This window comes from Centruroides vittatus, unplaced genomic scaffold, assembly GCF_030686945.1.
Source record: "Centruroides vittatus isolate TY-2023 unplaced genomic scaffold, ASM3068694v2 contig_823, whole genome shotgun sequence".
Lineage (NCBI taxonomy): Eukaryota > Metazoa > Arthropoda > Arachnida > Scorpiones > Buthidae > Centruroides > Centruroides vittatus.
This window is the reverse complement of record NW_027122536.1, coordinates 126,851-147,417: the sequence shown is the minus strand read 5'-3', so window position 1 is coordinate 147,417 and position 20,567 is coordinate 126,851. Positions and strand designations below refer to the sequence as shown.

Sequence of the window (20,567 nt, the reverse complement as noted above, 5' to 3'; positions counted from 1 at the left end):
GTTTATATCATTTGCCGAAAGCCTCTATTTAAGCTATACAATGAAACAAATAATGTACGAAAAAATTATGAGATGAAAACAAAACAAGATAATTAAAATTAATATTCTTCTGTAATGATGGACAGTTTGAGAAATATGTATAAGAAATTTATTAGCATAATAAAATAAAACAATAAATTTGGTGTGTCATGAAATAACACAGCAAAATTACAGGATGTTTCTTTATTATTAATTTATTTATAATTTTGCCATTGACTTTAAAAGATGCAAGCTTAAAATTTTTAATACTATAGGTTTTAAAATTTTTATCCATCCCATGACATTCTAAACCACTTATCTTTGGAATGATAGAAATTAACTTATGTTTTATCTCATCATACTTGATTTTACAAGTTAAATTTTATCAATTTAGTTTCTTTCTTTGAGGATGAATGATTGAATGATTAAGATAGAAAATGCGATAAACATAACATTAGGGATGTGACAATAGTCTTTGGTAATGGAATGTTGTGCAAAAAATCGTCATCAAATAAATTACAAATGACCTTTTCAAACAGTTGTCACTTACTCATCTTTGAATTTATTTTATTTTTATTTATTTAATTTATTGACAACAGCAAGTAATATCAATAGAATTATTAAATTACTTATAAATTAGATGAAATTACGTTAACAAGATGGTCAATAGTGATGACATCACTTCTTTTTCACGATTTCAAATTCATTATTGCATTCTGATAGTTTAAACTACCCGAATAGAATAAATAAAAACATGAATACATTCTTTTTAATATTAATTAAACCATTTGATAAGATTTATCCTGTTTTACTCTAAGGTAAAATTTTAAAGCAACATAATAAATTCTTAATGCTGAAACAGAAAAACTAATCCAACTTTACTGTTTTAGTTGAACTGATATTATACTGTGAACAATAAAATTATTTAATCTAAGATCATTTGAAAAATAATAATTATGTTATAATGACTAAAAAATTTTATAATGTCTGAAACATAAACAGAGATAATAGGAAAATTGTGTAAGTGTTTACAGAAATTATTTACCAAAATTTATATCGGCTAATGGACACAAAAACGGCAAAGCAGATCAATGAATATGACACAAAGACACAAAAAAATATAACAATCCACTTACTTTGATTAAAAAGGAACCAGAAACTGGTTTATGATCACTCTGTGAATAATGTGAATGACTTGAATAGTGTAATTGCTTTACATCTAGATTAGTATGAGAATAAGCTTCACGAGTGAATCGGTATAAGATGCGATCTGTCCAAGCCGGCTTTCTTTTCCTAAATATAATCAAAATCGAAAGTTATTTTCTAAATTTAACAATAATAATTTTAATGATCATTCAATAAAAATATCTGAAATGAATATGTATGGTACATGACATGTAACTGATTTATAATCAAATAATTCAAAATAAATAAATGACTTGCAAAATATAAAATTAGTTTTATTCATTATTTAGAGCATAATTGTTAAGTTATTATATCTAAAAATCATTTAATACAAGCTATAACAACACATTCTCAACAACTTTGTAATTTATAATAATATAATACTTCATTTTTATAAATAATTTTAAAAAAGTAATGTACCATTGAATTTAATGGTTTCTATAAAATATAAAATCTGATGAATGACTCTTTTAATAGTAAAAAAAAGTTTTTTTTATTAATTGTTGGAGATGTTCATCTTTATCGGTGCCCTGAACCAGTAGCGTAGCGAGGGGGGTGCAAGGGGGTGTATCATGCACCGGGCGCCACTCTCAGAAGGGCACCCAAATGGTCTCCAAAACAAACTATATGTGTTTCTGGAGGGGGAAGAGGAGTACCAATAAAGTGTCGGGTGCCAGCTATGCCCCTCGGGAATCAGTTATGTTCGCTGTGCCACTGCCCTGAACTACATAGTAAATCATTGGAAAAAGAAAAATAGTAATTATCAGATAATTTAAATAAAATAAAACAAATATTAATAGTTTTAAAAATAGTTTTGCAATATATGTGTAAATACTTCTTTTCATGTAAGGACTTCATCATTATTTTCAATTTTCAAAATGTTTTAGAATGATTAAATTTAATTGTCTTTCAAAGCATGAATTCAGTCATAGTGAATATGTTACAAAATAATTTCATTAATGAAATAATGAATAAATACAGAAATACATTTATAACGGTAAGCTGACTAAAAGACCCAAAAGGTAAAGCATTGATGTACATTATTTTAAAATTATTTTCAGAAAATAATATGGGTATATACTATATCTAAATAATCTCTTCATTTATATAAACATTATTTGATAATTAAGTTCATTATTTGGGAATTAAAATGATAACGTTTCTTTTAAAAACAAGTTAATATCTTTAAAAAATTCTGTACAAAGATTTTTAACTTGATTTTAATCTATTGTAACTGACAAAATCTTTTTACAAGATTCTTTTAGGAAACTGTATAGATGTAAATATGAATATCCTGTGAAGCAACTGCATTGCTTTTCTAGAAGCCTGCAAATAAAAATTGGAAGTTTATGCCTTGTTTTGTGAAACCAAACTTTAATTTACTTGTATAAATCTTGAAGAAACTACCTATCTTTTCACTGTTTATACAATATTAGATTTTTTGACATTTCTCAAAAATATTTAAAAATAATTTATTTCCAAAGTGAAAGAATCTAAACTTTTAATTTCTACTGTTTCAAATTGCAAATCTCTAGATGTTACTTTAAGTTAAAGATTTAAAATACTTAATAAAATATTCAACAGATTAAAACTATTTATTATACATTTTTTTAGACCACCTTCGATAATCCTCTTTGAGTTGAATAAATTGTATATTGAATAGTAATTTTGAAACCGTGTCATTATTTGTTCCATCTAACACTATGTAGTGTAACTACTCGACCACTTGGCATTTTTCATCATTAATTTTTATTCAGTTTAGTTGAAACTAAAATATTGTCAATTATATTTTAATGCAATTATAAATAAAGACTTTAAACTGAATAGCAGAAGAGTTAGATAAAATATTGTACAAATAAAATTTGGATACGTTAAGAATTTAAAATATCGTAAGAAAATCAAATTTATTAAAAGATTTAGTTAAGAAGTTTGAGAAAACTTTCTAATGAAACTAGTATATTAGCTTAAATGTATATACAAGGGCAGTTTTTTCAACCTCCAATGGTCCATAAAGCAAAGACGAGTGTAAATAACAAAATGAATTTATTACCAAAAGTTAGGTACAAACGTGGTTACTTTTTGACATAATCACTGTGAAGATTGAGGCATTTGTCTATTTATGGACGAGCTTTGAAATCCCCTCTTCATAGAATGTTGCTGACAGTGACTCGAGATGGGCCTTAATGTTGTTTTGAAAATTGTCATTAGTCTCGAACCTCTGCTGTCTTAGCCATTTTTGAGTTCAGGAAAGAGATGGAAGTCGCTTGATGCTAAATCGAGACAGTATGCTGGGTGTTTAAAAAGATCCAAGCTAGAGGGAAGTCTGAAAGGTGAAAGTCTTCACACCTTTAATGTGTGAAGACTTCCACCTTGTCTGAACTGAAAACTTGGCTAGCAGGGCAGAAATTTGAGACTAATGACAATCTTCAAAACAACATTAAGGCCCATCTCAATCACTGGCGGTAATATTCTATGAAGAGGGGGGTTGCAAAGCTCATCCACAGATAGACAAATGCCTCAATCTTCAAGATGATTATGTCAAAAAGGAACCATGTTTGTACCTAACTTATGGTAATAAACTCTTTTTGTTATGTACACTTGTCTTTGTTTTATGGTCCATTGGAGGTTGAAAAAAACCACCTACATATAAAGGGCATAGATAGCCTTTTGGCATTGTGTCTAGCTTGGCAATAAATGACCAGAGAGGTTGAATCTTAGTAAAGAAAAAGTTTCAAATAAATTATTCGGAAGTAAAGATTGTTTCTTGCTTTTTAAATGAACAAACTAAAATAATATTAAACACAATTTATGTATACAAATATAAATTTTTATAAAAATGTCTTAAAATATTTATCCCACAGCTGCTGGACCTGTTCATATACCTCTGTGTGTGTGTGGTTAATAAAGGAACAGAGGAGGAAAACTATTAATACTGATTTATATATATTAAATCAGTATTAATATGGCTAGTTTCATAAAAAGAGGATTTAGCAAAGACTTAAAAAACTTTTAAAAATCAATTTAAAAGTGTTTGGAATGGGAGCAAAAGAGTTCAATAAAATGAAATTCCGTGAATCACTTTTAAGATAAAAGCATTAAAAGAACTGGTATAATAATAGTTGAGCTAAACTGAAAAAATTAACATGATAATGTATTTTTAAGTTCAAAATTAAGAAAGTTTATCATTATTTTATTATTAAAAAATTCTTGTTAAAAATGTAGCCCCCCAAATATTTTTCCATGATTGTTTACATATAAGATATTTAATGATATTTATTAATGTTTTTTAATTAAAATAATATAATGAAATATTAAATATTAGTATTATAATTTCATTTCTTCATACTCATAAAAATTTTTGAGTCTTGCTATAATGATGACAATAATGTTGATTTTATTCAAAAATTTCTTAACATATTAGTTAAAAATCTTAAATTAATTAAATCAATCCTAAGTATACTTATTTACAAACTAATAAGAATTTAAATGTTTTAAACATACTCAGAATCATAATCACTTCCATCTACGACAAACTTGTAAGTAGGAGGGAAGTCTGGTGTTACCTCTTTAAATTCGCTAAAAGCTTCCCCTCTTTTCTGTACTAAAGTAAGCTTTGAAATAATATTTAAAATAACTTAAAATAATATTCAAATATTTTAAATAAACTTTTGATGAATTATTTTAAATATTACTACCTGATCTTTAGTTAATAAAGGAGGAAAACTATTAATACTGATTAAATATAGCACTTCATCTGTAGTGAGTTCATCTATACGGAAATTAAGATCACCGATCCAAAAAACGTAACTATAATTAACAAATAAATTATTCATATTAATATATTAAAATGTGAAGTATGATTTCTTTAGTTGTTAATAATATTTAAGGTTACAAGTCTTCATAATGTTATTAACATTTAATTGATAAAATAATTACAATAAAATACTAGGTGATTGTAATTAAAGTTACTTATGTAATGCTATCTAGAGAGGTTTAGCAGTCCAAATGCAACCAAATTTGGTATTGTGGCATTTTGGAATATGCAGAAAACATTTTTGTAAAATAATGAGTACCAAAACTCATCCGTATAGAGCTTTGAATCTTAAACCATGTGATTTTTAATTGTAGGGACACTTAAAAGTGAAGTTTATTGAGGACATTTTGCAAATTTGGCAGTGTCAGACTGCATGTGAGAAGCATCAGAGGATCAACTATGATTGACCAATAAACATACTGTTCATCGTCTTCAGGTTTTACACCTTCAGGAGAACATATAGAAAATCCCTTGCATTGCTAAGATCCATATAGCATGAGTGTCTTATACAAATCAAAAGTTTGTTGTTTGCAGTGCTAAAAGTGCCTTAATGGTAAATTTTGGTACTAATTGTTTTAATAGAAATGGCTTTTGAATATTCTGAAATGTCAACATTCCAGATGGTTGCAATTAGACCAATAACTATTTCTCTAGACACCACTAAATAATTTATTACCATACAGTAAATGAAAATAAAATTAGTTTTCTTTATTATGTTAAATTATAATTTACTACAAACTATAACATCTCAACACCACAAATTTACTTTAACAGAATTTAAAATTCACTAGATATTTTAATATAAAACTTTATTGCATTATTTCCTTCCATAAAAATGAAAACGAATTAAGATACTGTAACAATTAATAACTTGAACTTACTCATGAGTTAAGATGTTTTCTGTTTGAGGATCAACAAACCTTTGCTTATCTATAATATTATTATAGTCCTGAAAACAATAATAATGTAATAAACTAATATTGTAAAGTTTACATAAATTTATAACTATTGTAATAAACGTTTTAAATATTTAATATTCGATAAATTTTCTGAGAGACTGAATAAAATAAGATAAAAAGTATTTAATAAAGTAAAAACTATGATATTTTTTACTTTGTAATAAATAATAATATTTTAGCAGAATAAACTATTATAAAAATTGAATTTTTACATTAAAAAAGTTTTCCAGGTTAAAATAAATTAGACATTTGTGAAAAAATAAGAAGAAAAATTACAGTATTCATTAAAATGATAATTTGATGTATGAATTGTAAATATAAAAACAAATATCAATTTTTAATTAATAATGCATTTTCTAATAATTAGTGAAATAATAAAAGCATTAAAAATATATACTGTATTAAGTTCAAAAATCCAATGATGATTAACAACTTACTGATATTCTCCTACACACTTCGTCGTCACTAGCTGCCAGATGTGCATTCACAATGCATACTGAACAGCCATAAGCATTAAACCGAATGCTTATACCTCCTTTATTACCCTACATAAATACATTTTAATCAATTATAATGTTGACTCAGCATATAATTGACAAATATTTTAAATAAAATATTTAAGAAACGTTAATATTTGATATTAGGAAAAATATATTTAAAAAGAAGAAATCATATTAAGTAGTTATAAAGTTGTAAATGATCTTATGTAAGATCTTAAAAATTATTTGGAAATTAATAATCTGTTAGGCAGTATAATTCATTTATTTATATTGCTTATTTTTTAGTATATTATTTAACAGAAATTATAAATTTTTATTAATATATGACTCCATTATTTATATCATCATATAACATTAATGCTGAATATATTTTTCCAACTGTTTTAATATTTAAAAAAATGATTATTTCAATTTCTATATACCAATTTATATATACTCTAGATCTGTAAACGTGTATAATTATGGAAAAATGAAATATTATGTACATTTTCTTATAAGCTTCATAAATAGATTGATGATTAGAGTTGCACTAATAAACAATTCTTAAATTAATAATGATAAAGAAGTTGAAAAGAACGAGTATTTAATGAGAATAATCAGAAAATATCAGAAAAAGAAAGGCCAGCAAGCAGCAACATAATTTTATTAAAAAAAAAATAAGTACAGACCAAGTTAAGCACTGGGCTGCAAATGTTGTTTGTTTAATATTCAAATTACTATTGTATTAATGCATAATAAAAACCAAAGATTAATTTATACTTTTCATACATATGTTTTTAATTTGTCTTTAATGTTATTTATACTCTTACTCTTATTATATTTTGAATGTTATTTGTGGAATATATTCACATAAATGTGTGTGTACAAAACTAATGCTTATGTGTATTTATCAATATCTATTAGAGATGTCAATACTTGATATTAGTATCACCAAGACCTATAGAAAATACCAGATAACAGTATCACTGGTACTTAAATAATATTAATAGATATTTCAATGATGAAAAAATACTAAAATACTGCATGTTACAAAAAAGATAGAAAATAACAGTTTAATACAACAATAACTAAAAATACATGAGATAAAAGTTAGTAATCAAAGTTCAAGAGTTTAAGATTGTAATAAGAAAACATTAATTTTTCAGCAGTTTGGGGAAACAACATATTTCTTGTGATTTCATATGTATATATATATCGTCTTGCACTGAACAGATGTTCTCTATCCAGATGAACAGGAACAAGAGAAATATATTCTCAATATCTTGCAGAAAGTTGGGAATCTTTCCTTATAATCTAATCATCATTTGAATGGGTTTGCTAAATCCTCATTTACTCTAGCAATACAAAATTAATGTGTTATAACAGTCTGTCTGAGTTTGCTAATATCTACTAATTTTATATGAGATTCAAATGAGTTACTTTTTCACACTTTTTTTGTTTTATTGAAGTTAACATTATTTAATACTTAGCACTAAAAACACATTATCTTATTTTAGTACTTTGGGATTTTAATATTTGTTGTTATTGTTATTTTTACCGGATAGGTTATTATAAATAGTTTTCATAAGATGCTGATTCCTGTATGCTCTCCCAAACTTTCCATAAATAAACTCTTAGTTGCTTTTTGGCAGTTTCCACTTGACAGATGAACCTGTTGCTGTATCAGATTCAGAATTTGATTTTGAAGTGGCACAGTGCTCTTGCAGCTTGAATAATATCTGGGTTACACATAACTTAAAATATTCCCTTTTATATAGTAATTTGATTCCCTTTTTACTTCATCCTCAATGAACAAATGCTGAAATCATAGATCAAGTAATGGAGAGATCTGCAGAACATCTTCACATACCACATCTCAAATCACTTTCCACTGATCTTTTAGATTTGACACTAAGGTTGAATACAGTCATTAGTGATACCTATCATTGTAAGAACTGTATCAATGTTGATATTGCAGAAATAATTAAGGCTGCAATGGCACCTCCTGCATCAAGTTTGAGAATATGTTGTCTAAATGGCCTTAACATAAATGTGTTAGAACATTAGCAGCTAGATACTGGTAACTGATCAAGTAGTTAATATTATTGTCATCACAATGGAATGAAGTTGTTTGATTAATTAATCCAGCATATCAAAATGTAAAGTTCTATAGAGTTGTAATGTCTTGAATAAGATAATGCATTGACACCTTCATTGTTGAATTTTCCTTAATTTTTCTGTTGTTTTACTTAAATGATGAAAATGTGTTTGAATATTTTTTTCCCACAGCAATTACATCTTTTACAGATCCTTGGGAAAAAATGGTATCATAGATAAAAATCTGAAAGTATGTATATTATACACCCTATATTTCCATATTCAAGTTATTCATTGCAGGTATCATATTAGCAGCATTGTCTTAGACAAAAAGATGTTTTTTATGTTAGTGTGAGTAAAAGGTACTTCTTTTAAAAATGGAAATAATATGGTGCAAACTGTCTAGACTAGGTGACTACAAAGAAGCAGCTATGAGAGTTATTAAACTACCTATGTTATTAGCATGTATATCGTATCAGTATTGGCAATACTGAAAAATGATATATGATCACATCCCATTTATATATTTACATCCATATGAAATGACAAACATTAAATTTCTTGTTTAAAATATTTTATTAAAAAGGAAAGTTCTATGCTCAGATTTTAAGATAATATACTTACCCACATTCCACCAAAACCTGTACGAGTATAATCAGTTTGTACCCCACGTAAGTGTGTTATATGTTCTTTTTTACAAAACAACATTAACATAATGCCTTGCAGTCGCATCTGCTTTATCTGAAAACAAAATTAATAAATTATTTTATACATAAAGCAAATTATAATTCTGTTTCACAAATAAAATACCTTAATATATTCATAATCAGCTAATATCTCTCTGAAGCTGTTAAGCCAAGGATCATCAAAAATGGCATCTATTAATAGATCTTGTGGCTTTACACTAACTTCTTGTAACCTGAAGAAATGAAGAATGATAATAAATTTAAAATATTTAAAATGTATTCAAATGTATTTATTATATTTAAATTAATTAGAATACAACACAATCTGTAAAATTAATCAACATATTAGTTTTACATTAATTTCTATGTATATTGATAAATTTTAAAGTCTATAATCATCGGCATGTTAAAAATGATCATAAAAGCCTTAAATTAAAAAGGATATTATCCAATTTGTCAATTGCATTTATATATAAATGATGAATTTTTGTAAATTTCAACTGGTTTGTGGAACTTTACTGTATTTTTATTCTTTGATTTATCAATTGAGGTGCCATAGAACAAAAGACAGCAGACTAATAATGGATAGTTCTTCCTTTTGCCCTAATAACCAACTATGCAATCTAGTATAGAGTTTAGTTATTGGAACTGGTCTGTGGTTACAGTCATTCAGAACGGCAGTCATCCACAACAGCCTATAATTCTATTTTGTTGGTTGGAGATGACACCAAATCAATAAGGGTTGTCTACATAGGCCTTGAATTTGGTTCAAATATGATCAGTGTGAGGGCCAGGTAAGCACTAGAAAGACATTGGAATGTTTCTCAAACCATATGCCTGATGTGGAATAGCATTGTCCTGCTGAAACAACCCATCTCCATCAAGGAATAAGTGGAGTTTAGAAGCTTGGAGATGATACCTGTTCCTGAAACAGGAACCTATGAAGACAGACTTCAGTAGTGGTCCAAGTAAGCTCAAATAAAACCAATCTCCCATGATACCACAGACTCACAATAAGCTTGTACAACTCTTTACTGGCATTAAAGCATCCCTGACTTTGTGTGGTCTCCTTCACACAAACTGACTATCCACTCAAAACAGCTGAAAATGAGATTCATCTAACAATATGACACATTGTCAAGCATCTACAATCCAGTATCAAAATTGTTTGGAGTGGGAAGGTGTGTTACACAGTGTCTGGGAGTAAGCAATGATACATGTGTACATCACCAAGTATAGAACCCCATGGAATGGAATGTCTACTGGTTGACAGGTCAATAAACATGCAATGAAATTGATTTGTAATTTTCCTCAATATTGTCCATGATTTGAACACCATTCCTAATCAATGATCACCAGTCTACATTCAGAGTGAAGACATGTAGCCTCCAGTCTGTCCAAAATTCTGATATTCCTAACAGACTCTTGAAATTGTTGCTCAGAAATGTTAAAAAGCATTGGTGCTTAAAAATGGAGAGTATCATTTTTTCTTGTGCTACAATCTGTCCTTGATCAAAAGGTGATAAATCTCATCTATATGATACTACTATACTTGCTGGTTTACTTTGCATTGGTCAAGCCTATAATACATTAAGATCAAATGCACAGTTTTGATTAATACGCAAGCTGTTTTGTTTTCCTGCAAGAGGAAAAAAGAAATTTATAGTGTTTTGCTGTCTCATTTTTTGATATTTTTAGTTTATATTGTATATATATACAGAACAGTTTTTTAAAATATTGTTTTAAATTAAACAAATTAATAATTTATGTAAGACATATTGCTTTTTAAAAACTTTTACTGATCACATCTAATAATAGAAAATTAATTTGACATATTATCAAAAAATAACTTTACAACTTTATACTTTCAATAACTGTTACATAATTAATTCAACATTAACGAGAAATTTGTATTCAATTGTCTCAATGTATAAAAATTTGTGCTGGCAGATACTCGACAACTATTCTCTGCTGCTCTTTGCTGTAGTAAATGATACCATTATTAAAAATTTCCCTATTTTAACTGTCAAATTATAATTGTTTAAAAACTACTTTGGTAAAATGACATAAAACATGAAAATCTTTATTAGATTGCAAAGTTTCATTAATTTTGTATAACTAATAATGACAGTAATTAATTTAAAATACTTTATTCAATTAATTGTTGCATTGTGCACTGATAGTTCTCTATCTGTGCACAATGAACTCTGTAATAAATCCTGCCAGCACTACTGATATCTTGTAAGCAAATTTGCTATTACAGCAATTATTCAATATGATCCATTTTCAATTAGTTAACAATAAAAACTGTATCATATATTTTTTTAGTAATCAATTATACATCTTCCAATCTTAAATCAATCAACTATAACTCTAGCATATATAAAGTTATATTAATAATAAGTACGTAAAACATGTACTTGCCCAATTGCATATACATCAGGAAGTTGAACAACATCAACTGGTTCTTTGAGATTTAAAAGACTACGAAGATCGGACATGGGAGGTCTAGCCATGACATTCCACGTTACAAAATAGATTCTGAATTAAATGAGAAAACGAAAGTATTAATATTGCTTATATTAATTTCAGAATTTATTAATTAGAATTAGATATAGAATACAGAATATGAATTCTGTATTAATTTTATATTACAAGAAAAAAGAATTATAGATTATTTTACAATTGCTGTATTTACTCGCATATAAGGCGACCTCACATATAGGACGAGGTGTGACTTTAAAGATCAAAATATAAGAAAATTAGATTTATTAATAAACTTCTAATTTTATTTCCTTTAATCACAAGTAAAATATCAAATGAACGTAAATGCACACATTGTCCTGCAAAAATTACTGGCATTTTAAACTTTAAGGAAAAATCTTGTATAATCGACAACATAATTTGTTCATGTAAAGTTGGACAATCAGGAACCTTTTTTTGCCAATTCTTAACAGTCGAATCCACTCTCTGTCGATTACACTTATGAGTTTCTCCGAATTCGGATTTCCAAACAATCATCTGTTTTCACGTGAGAATGGATTAAAACTTACATAGGGCTTCCGTGTGATTTTGGAATTTCAATCTGGAATTCAATTCAAAAGCTTTGCCTTTCCTATTGCTATTCATCTTTACCTATATACAAGAACGATTTAAATGACCCAGATAAAATACTTTTGTTTTTAAACACCAGGTGAGAATCCAGTAAAAAATGCAAATACACAGTTTATAAAAATTATTTGCAAAACCGCAAAGAATCTTTCGCTCGCACGTATAGGACAACCTAGGAATTTGAAGCTGTGATAAATGAATAAAAACCTCGTCTTACATGTGAGTAAATACAGTATATATTTTTAATCTCTCCAATATTACTGTCAAGTAGAAATTCCAATTCTGTAATTCTGATTTCTCAAGCTAATTTTCAATATAATATTTTCCAACAATGTAAAAAATCAACTTTATGCTTTGTTTATCATAATTTTACTTTTATAATTAGCTGTTTATTTGAATATGGAATACTTTGTTGTATAAATCTTACATAAATCTATATTCAGATGAATTAAATAAATCATCTGGATCAGATTTACACAAAGAAAACGTATCCACTTTTTTAATATATAAATCAAATAATAATGAATAGAAATTTGTACAGAAACATTGCACAAATGCTATGAAGCTAAGTTAATTCTATTACTGAAAAAATTTTGCTCCTCTCTTGCAGATTATAATAAAACAATAGACAAGTCATGATGCTATTCTAATCATTGTATGATAAAATATGAATTAAAAAATTACCAGTTTGATATATTGAAAGAGATAAAATCCATTCATTTATATAAATACATTAAAAGATATTAAATCCAGATGAATTGATAAGTTTTTAGTTCACAGAAAATTTAGCTAGAATTAATTTTTATTAAATTATAATTAAAATAAGTATAAAGGAAACAACTTATTGGCAATATTTACTAATGCTGTTAGCAGCCTAAAATAACATTTTGAAGACACAGTGAATAGAATTTGTAGTTATCGGGGACAAACTTTAAAGCAGCGCCAGATCCAATAGGTGCGAGGCCTGATTGAATTTTTTTTTGCGGGGCCCCTCAAACTTTAAATAACAAAATTAATTAACTGTTAATTTACATATTGAAACATGTTGTTTTATTTTTAATAATAATATACCTAGATATTTATTTTTGTAACATGTACTATTTTTAAATATATAAATTTTGACGTGATGAGGGGCCCCTTCAAGCGCGGGGCCCAATTGGCAGCAATCGCTCCAATCGCCTAAAATCCGGCCCTGCTTTAAAGACACCATTGTAATATAGATATTGATATCTCGTTAGTATAGATTATTAATATATATCTATTTTTACTAAGTGTAGCTTAAGAAGTTATTTTGGAAAATTTCTAAATTTAACTTTCATAAAAAAAGTTTAAAATGATCATAAATGGAAAAAATATTTCACATTTTATGTATAATTTAAACTAAATTTAATTACTTTCTTTCAGGTTTTCCTCTTATTGAATATGCAATTAAGCTAAAATAAATGATAAAAATACATTTTTAAATTTCATCTTTATCTTCTTTATTAGCAAGATTGAGGCCGAAGTTTTAAATGCGAAAACGTGTACGTCGGACATTCAGCGCCACTTTCCTGTAAGCCTAGAAGTTTGACAATGGCATTTGGAATGTCAAGCACGATTCCACTGACTTTTCAAACGCCATAGTCAAACTTCTAGGCTTATGGGAAAGTGGCGCTGAACGTCCAATGTACAAGTTTTCGTGTTTAAAACTTCGGCCTCAACCTCGCTGTTGACATGGAAAGTATACCTTTAAAATTTGTTAATTTAAAAATGTATTTCATCCTTATTCTAAATTTAAAATTAATATATTTACTATATTTAATATATATTAAATATAAATAAATAATCAATAAGTTAATCAGTTATCTTTGAGAGTATAATAAGGGCTATGTCAGTCAAAAGACATCAGAGCATTTCCGTCAAAATAAATGTAAGTTATGTTCATAAAATCATCATAAAATCTAATTGTTGTTTAATGTCTAGCAAAAATATTAGCAATAGCTAAAGAATTTGAGATTATAGACAACATTCAATAATTTTTTTTCAGCTTAATAAATGTTAAGGATGATAAGGTAACACTTTCTGTTAGGATATATCAATAAATCATTGTTATAAGAACACTGACCTTTTATCCTAAGGCAAATTTGTTCTTTTAATTAATGTTTTAGATTACTAATACTGTATTACATATAAATTAGACCAGTGTAGCATATATAATAAATATTTTTATCGGACAAATTTATATTAATTATCTTATATAATAATACATTTATAATTATTCTGTGTGTGTGATATTTTTCAATATGTGGATTTAAAATTTTGGAAGAACCTGCACATTGCTTTATATTACAAAATAAAATGTCATATGAAATGCTAATTTAATAAAACTTCCTTTAATAAAAAACTTGAATTAAAAAGTACAAAACTACTTTCCTGTAATTAAATAACATAAATTCTAACTCCAGGAGCCTATTTAAGTGGAAGTAATTCTGTATTTTTCAATTTGTGTTTTTTATTAATAGAAATTTCATTATGATAATTGTAAGATTTTATCATTTGTTTCCATCAGTTTTAAAGTCTTTTATCAAAAATTAACTATTTCCTTAATATAGTAATTACTTGATTCTTTTAATTATAAAGTAATTGAATGACTTATTAACATACAAAATTTCTTTTCTTTTGTTATTTATTCAGTAATAACCTATTTATTTGGTTTAAAAATAATTTACTTAGCAAGATAAAGATTTATTTCGTATGCTAGAATTACTTATAAAATCAGTCAATAGCTCTTTAAAATCTGTTCAAATCTTTAAAAATTTTTCATATATGTGGGGTTTGGACAAGTAACATTCCTAAACCGTTAAGATTTACAAGGGGTTGCGGGGGAGATGAGGAGAACGAGGGAGTGAGAACGAGGGAGTGAGAACGAGTAAGGACAGTTGGTGACGGTGCGAAAGGGAGGAAGGACGAAAGACGTTACGAAGAAGATTATCGTTCTATCAAGACGGTTGCAAGACACTGGAAGACTGTTGTCAATTCTGGTTCTCTCTATTTCTATCTCAATCACTATTCCTACATATATTTATTAAAAAATACATTTAACAAATATCAAATCATCTGAAAATGTCTTTAAACATGTTATAAGCATTTAGAAATTTCAGTAGGTTCTCTGTTAGAAATATTCTATAGAATATTTTAATATTTTTATATCTATAAACACAAAACAATTTTACTTATTATATATATATAGACTAAAAAATATATATATAAAATTACAAAATTTAATATTATATTTTCTTACTTTAGATTTTCCATTGTTTATATCTTTGTACAAATTGCAAATGGCAAAATCATACATATAAAAGGCATCAACTTCAAAAATAATAGGATGAGCTGGAACATATAATAAATATTTATTTATCATTATTAATTATTTGTATTTAAAATAAAAATATAGCTTAATATTTTTAATTATTATATGAGGAAACACACTTATTTTTTTAATAATTTTCTATAAAATATGATTTTATATATTGATATTAATTAATATGCTTTTTGTCCCATCAATATTAATTAATTAACTGCAAGTATTAAGAGTTATTTATAATGATTTTATATAATTATTAAAAAAATATTAAAACTATCAATTTAACAAACTAAAATTTCTTATTTTCTAGTTACAATGTATAAAGGTTTCACTTTTATACGTGATTACATTTCACAGAATTACAAATATTAAAAAATATATAGGTTAGTGTATTTGTTAAAAACAGGTGTTGAATTTATTTATTTATTTATTTTTTACATTGAAAAATCTACAACTACTACACTGATTATTATTAAATTATATTATTATAAACTCATTTTGTACTATTCTACAAATTTAAATTTATATTTTATTAAAGGTTTTCCTTTAAAAATATTAAAATACAATTTAATAATTAAATTTACCAGCTTAACTATCTGTGAATCTTTAAGAATTCTTACAGAATATGAAAGATAAGTGAGATTATTAATGAGATTAATGCTTAGAACTTCCATTATAGGCTTCGTATCTCCTTTATCTATTTAAAGTTTTTCAAGTGCTTGTAAAATGCATTCTTTTTTTAATCAAATATAATGATTTACTATACCGATTTTCTGCAATTTATTTAACAAAATATTCAAGATATATTTCAGCGCTTCAGTTGAAAAATTATTTTATAAATATATTAATGGCTCTATGCCCGAAAGATAAAAACAATCAAATTCCCGAATGTAATACCTGATTGACGAGGTGTTTATAAATTTGAAGGACTTATTCTTCCTGGTATAATGTTAGTTATATTATCAATAAATGAAATCTGTAATTCTAGTAATAATAAAAATTTTAATAAAAAATACTTTGCGTATTGTAATTATTTTAATTTTTTAAAATTTCGTAATATTTCCTGTAATTCACACATTACAGGCGTTTTTGTTTAATATTTTAGATTTTCTAAGCTCATAAAAATGAATAAATGTACTTTTAGAATTTCATCCCTAAGGACTCTTTTCTACCTAATTTTGAATTTAAAAAGAGACTAAATCGATTATGAAGTAATTTAAATATTTTAGTAGTATACAACCATGCTGTATCTTATTCTACGTAAGAGAGATTTTAAAAAAAAAGCTTACATTGCTTAATGTTAATTTAAAATAATTTAAATATGTTAACAATTTTGTCCCCAATTAATACCTATGCAATTCAGTTCACCGTTTCTAATTTTTTTTTTTTTCATTTTTCATTACAAAAATGTTTTATTCTTTAATAATTACATCTTACAAACTTAACCTACTTTACAATTAATATTTATATGTATGAACAGAACCAAAATAAAACTTTACTTAATTCATAACCACCGATTAAGTTTCTCGTTTAGAAAATCATGTCTTCTATTTTATTACATTACAAAATTAAATTTTGCTAATTCTATTTAAAGCTATTTTATTTAATTTTTTACTTATTTTATATTTAGAAATTAAATTATTAACAACATTAAAAGAATTTTTCTATTCACTCTATAGAATTTCAGAAACTGAAAACAGCAATGTTATATTAACAAAGTTTAAGGTATTAAATATACATACATATATTGTATATTTCTATTAGCAACAAGCAGGAAAAATGTATAAAATTTTTATGTGGCAAGTTGCAAAGAATATTGTAACAATTGCTTCGGTATTGAAAGGTTTGATATTTCTGTTATAATTCAAAAGAATTTTTATAATTTTGAATTATGTAATTTATATTGTATAATTCAAAACGAGTATATCCGTAATTGTTCTAAATGCACATTTTTACATTCAAGATTTCAATATGAAAAAAACTTGTTGATATTACTTAAATTGCTAAAACATATATATATATGTACTGCATATATATTTATATATTTAAAAAATCTTTTATTTTATTCCAAGCTTCAAACATTGCACTACATAACAGCAATTTCCACAATCTTTTTTCAACTTTCCATTTAAAATTTTATGTTTTTCCTGCTTGTTATTTATAGAAATCTTATATATATAAATTAATACTGGTTTTCTTGGTACCACAATCATTTGATTCACGATGGGTATCAAGCTTGGATTTCCTAAAAAATTTTCATCTTGCGAAAAGTAATATACATTTAATATATAGCCTACTCACATATACATAGTTTTTAAGCAGATATACAAATTGTTAGAATAGTGTATATTTGAAATTATCTACATAATATTTAATTCATTAGCTCTCTAATGAATTAAATGTAAAATTAGACTTGAATTATACATTTATCAAATACTGGAAAAAATCTGAAACCATCTATTTACAACTGATACTTGACATTTACAGTATATATATACTGCATGTGTCAAATATCAGTTGTAAATAAGTATAATTCTATCCCTAACAAAATGTAAAAATTTTCAGGAATATAACAAATTTTTAATGGAAATTACAAAAATAATTCAAAATAGGATAAACAACTATTAAAATTAATAATCATTAATATAATGACTATAAATACTACCCAATGAAAAAAAAAAAATGTTAAATATATTAATATTCTTAATATAGTTTGAAATAGTAAAATAATTTTTTTTTAAATTAAATTCAAACGATTTAATTTCGCTGTTATATTTTACTAAAAACTCGATTGTGAAAATTACCTTCACGAAAACATAATTATCAAGGACGATATTAATATTACGAAGGCCACTTTTTTTACGGAGTTTACGTCGTTCAACATTTACGTATGTATTAAATAATTATATTCAGTTTCTCATTCTTCCGTGTAACAGTATGAGAAAAATAACATCTACACTCGATAATGTAGACAAAAATTTACGTTTTCGAAACTATAAATTCGGAATTATACGCGATAAGAGAAACGATGACGTCATTCCTGTGTACTTGGAAGCGTATTTTGAGGAAAATTAAACGTTTTCGCATTTAAAAACCAACAAAATATTATCGTAATTATTAAATTTATACACAAAACTTTTCAATAAAAGAAAGTTATATTATTTTACTTTATAAAAAAAATCTCCAGGAAAGTGTCAATGACTTCGTAAGTTGGAAATTCTCGTTCCACTTATTAAAATGTTTCGGACGAACTTTATTAAAAAACAGCCACGTGTTACCATTAGACTCTTAATTATTCATAGGAATATTTTCACGATCATCGCTTGTACATTAATAGAAGGAAAAAACTAATTTTAACAAGACTATAGCTTTCTTGTTATATTTCTGTTATTAATACTCTACACATATTGCAAACATTGGCGTATTTCTACTTATATTTCTATACAATCGTTGAAGATTGAAAATTGGAGTTTTTAAAATTCATACAGTAGTATCGATCCTTACGTGGTCGTCCATTAATTACGTATTTATGTGCACAGTTTTTGAACTTCTTTTGGCCCCTTCCCTGTTGTAGTTTTGTCAACTCTCCTCACCTTCCATTACGTGCACAGCAGTTCATAGACCCCGACACATTGAAGAAATGACGAAAAAATTCTGCAAATATTTTAATAGTTCATTCCCATGACTAGTAAGTAGGCTTATAAGAGCAAATTCGTATGCCAATAATGCCAACTAATACTATTAAAAGACGTCCACGTAGACAATGCCTCCTATCTGCCCATCGTATACAGTACAGTACTATTGGTGAACCCTTTTCCCCTTAAATTGTACAGGTAATTATAGACGTTTCCTAAGTATTAAATTTAAAATATAAAATATTAATATAACAAATAAAGTGCATATTTCTCTACTAAACATGTCAAATATTTAGATAATTTCGGCATTTAAATTATATATTTTTAAATAATTTCGACTTGACTATAAAGAATGAATCATAGGATTGTTATTATTGTGTAATGGTTAAGTTTCTTGTTGTGCATTCGGTTAACTGTTTATTCTATTCATGCCAAACTTAAATATATTTTATAACCCTGCAGGTAAATTACAGCTACTGACGTAGTTTCAAATGTTCGAAGACCATAAAAACAGCAATTCGATTCGATAACGATCGAAAGCAATTCGAAATAAAATACGTTAATAACTGCTACAGAAAAGTTCGAATCGTGCCATTAAATTACTTATTATTAATTTATTTAGTGTTAATTAATATTGTATTATTTGGAACCCATAAGTATAATAATTTTTCCGAAAGGAGCTTTAATAAAAGGAAGTTATTCGATATATTATGAGAAATACGTTTAAAATGTGAGATATTTTATGCTCTATTAAAGATATTTTATTTTCCTTGAGATATTTTATCATTTCAACCGCTATACACATTTCTATACATTCGAGCGGAACATAAGACAAATTGAAGTCATGCTATTTACAGCAAATACATACTGTTGCTTATTTAATAATATTTTAAACTACTGAAACTACTATTTAAAAATATTCTTAGCAAAGGCATTATCAATTCATATGATGATAATGTCGCATAAGCATTAAAAGAATTGTCAATCTTAAAAAGTTGCTTATTCATGCATATATTTGAATTTATTTCTATATATTTACCATGAAAATTAACTCTCTTAATAATTTTTAGTACACAAACTGATATGAATCTTGAATTTAATATTTCAATTTGTATTCATTCTTATTGACAGAGAATAGAAAACTAATTAAATGAAGTTTGGACTTAGTTATGCAATAACTTTTCATCATACTAATATATGACTTTAAACATTTATAATATTAAAAAGAAAAAAAAAG

General features: G+C 26.1%; 1 protein-coding gene and 1 long non-coding RNA gene across 4 annotated transcripts in view; one reads left to right on the top strand and one right to left on the bottom strand.

Moving 5' to 3' along the window:
- The window catches only part of LOC136982348 (uncharacterized), a 92,557-nt gene that overhangs the window by 67,154 nt on the left and 4,836 nt on the right, over positions 1–20,567 (top strand). The gene's annotated exons all lie outside the window — the stretch shown is intronic.
- LOC136982347 (inositol polyphosphate 5-phosphatase K-like) overlaps positions 1–20,567 on the bottom strand; it is a 28,818-nt gene that overhangs the window by 7,570 nt on the left and 681 nt on the right. For all 3 annotated transcript variants that reach the window (XR_010881880.1, XR_010881881.1, XM_067278822.1), the window contains exons 2-10: positions 15,630–15,721; positions 11,663–11,779; positions 9,363–9,471; positions 9,177–9,293; positions 6,414–6,521; positions 5,899–5,966; positions 4,899–5,010; positions 4,705–4,814; positions 1,155–1,311 (exon numbers count right to left, since the gene is read on the bottom strand). Coding sequence is in view for 1 of the 3 variants with exons in the window: in XM_067278822.1 (XP_067134923.1) it covers positions 1,155–1,311; positions 4,705–4,814; positions 4,899–5,010; positions 5,899–5,966; positions 6,414–6,521; positions 9,177–9,293; positions 9,363–9,471; positions 11,663–11,779; positions 15,630–15,643 (912 nt within the window). In the remaining 2 variants the exon portion in view is untranslated. The remainder of the gene's footprint in view (positions 1–1,154; positions 1,312–4,704; positions 4,815–4,898; positions 5,011–5,898; positions 5,967–6,413; positions 6,522–9,176; positions 9,294–9,362; positions 9,472–11,662; positions 11,780–15,629; positions 15,722–20,567) is intronic.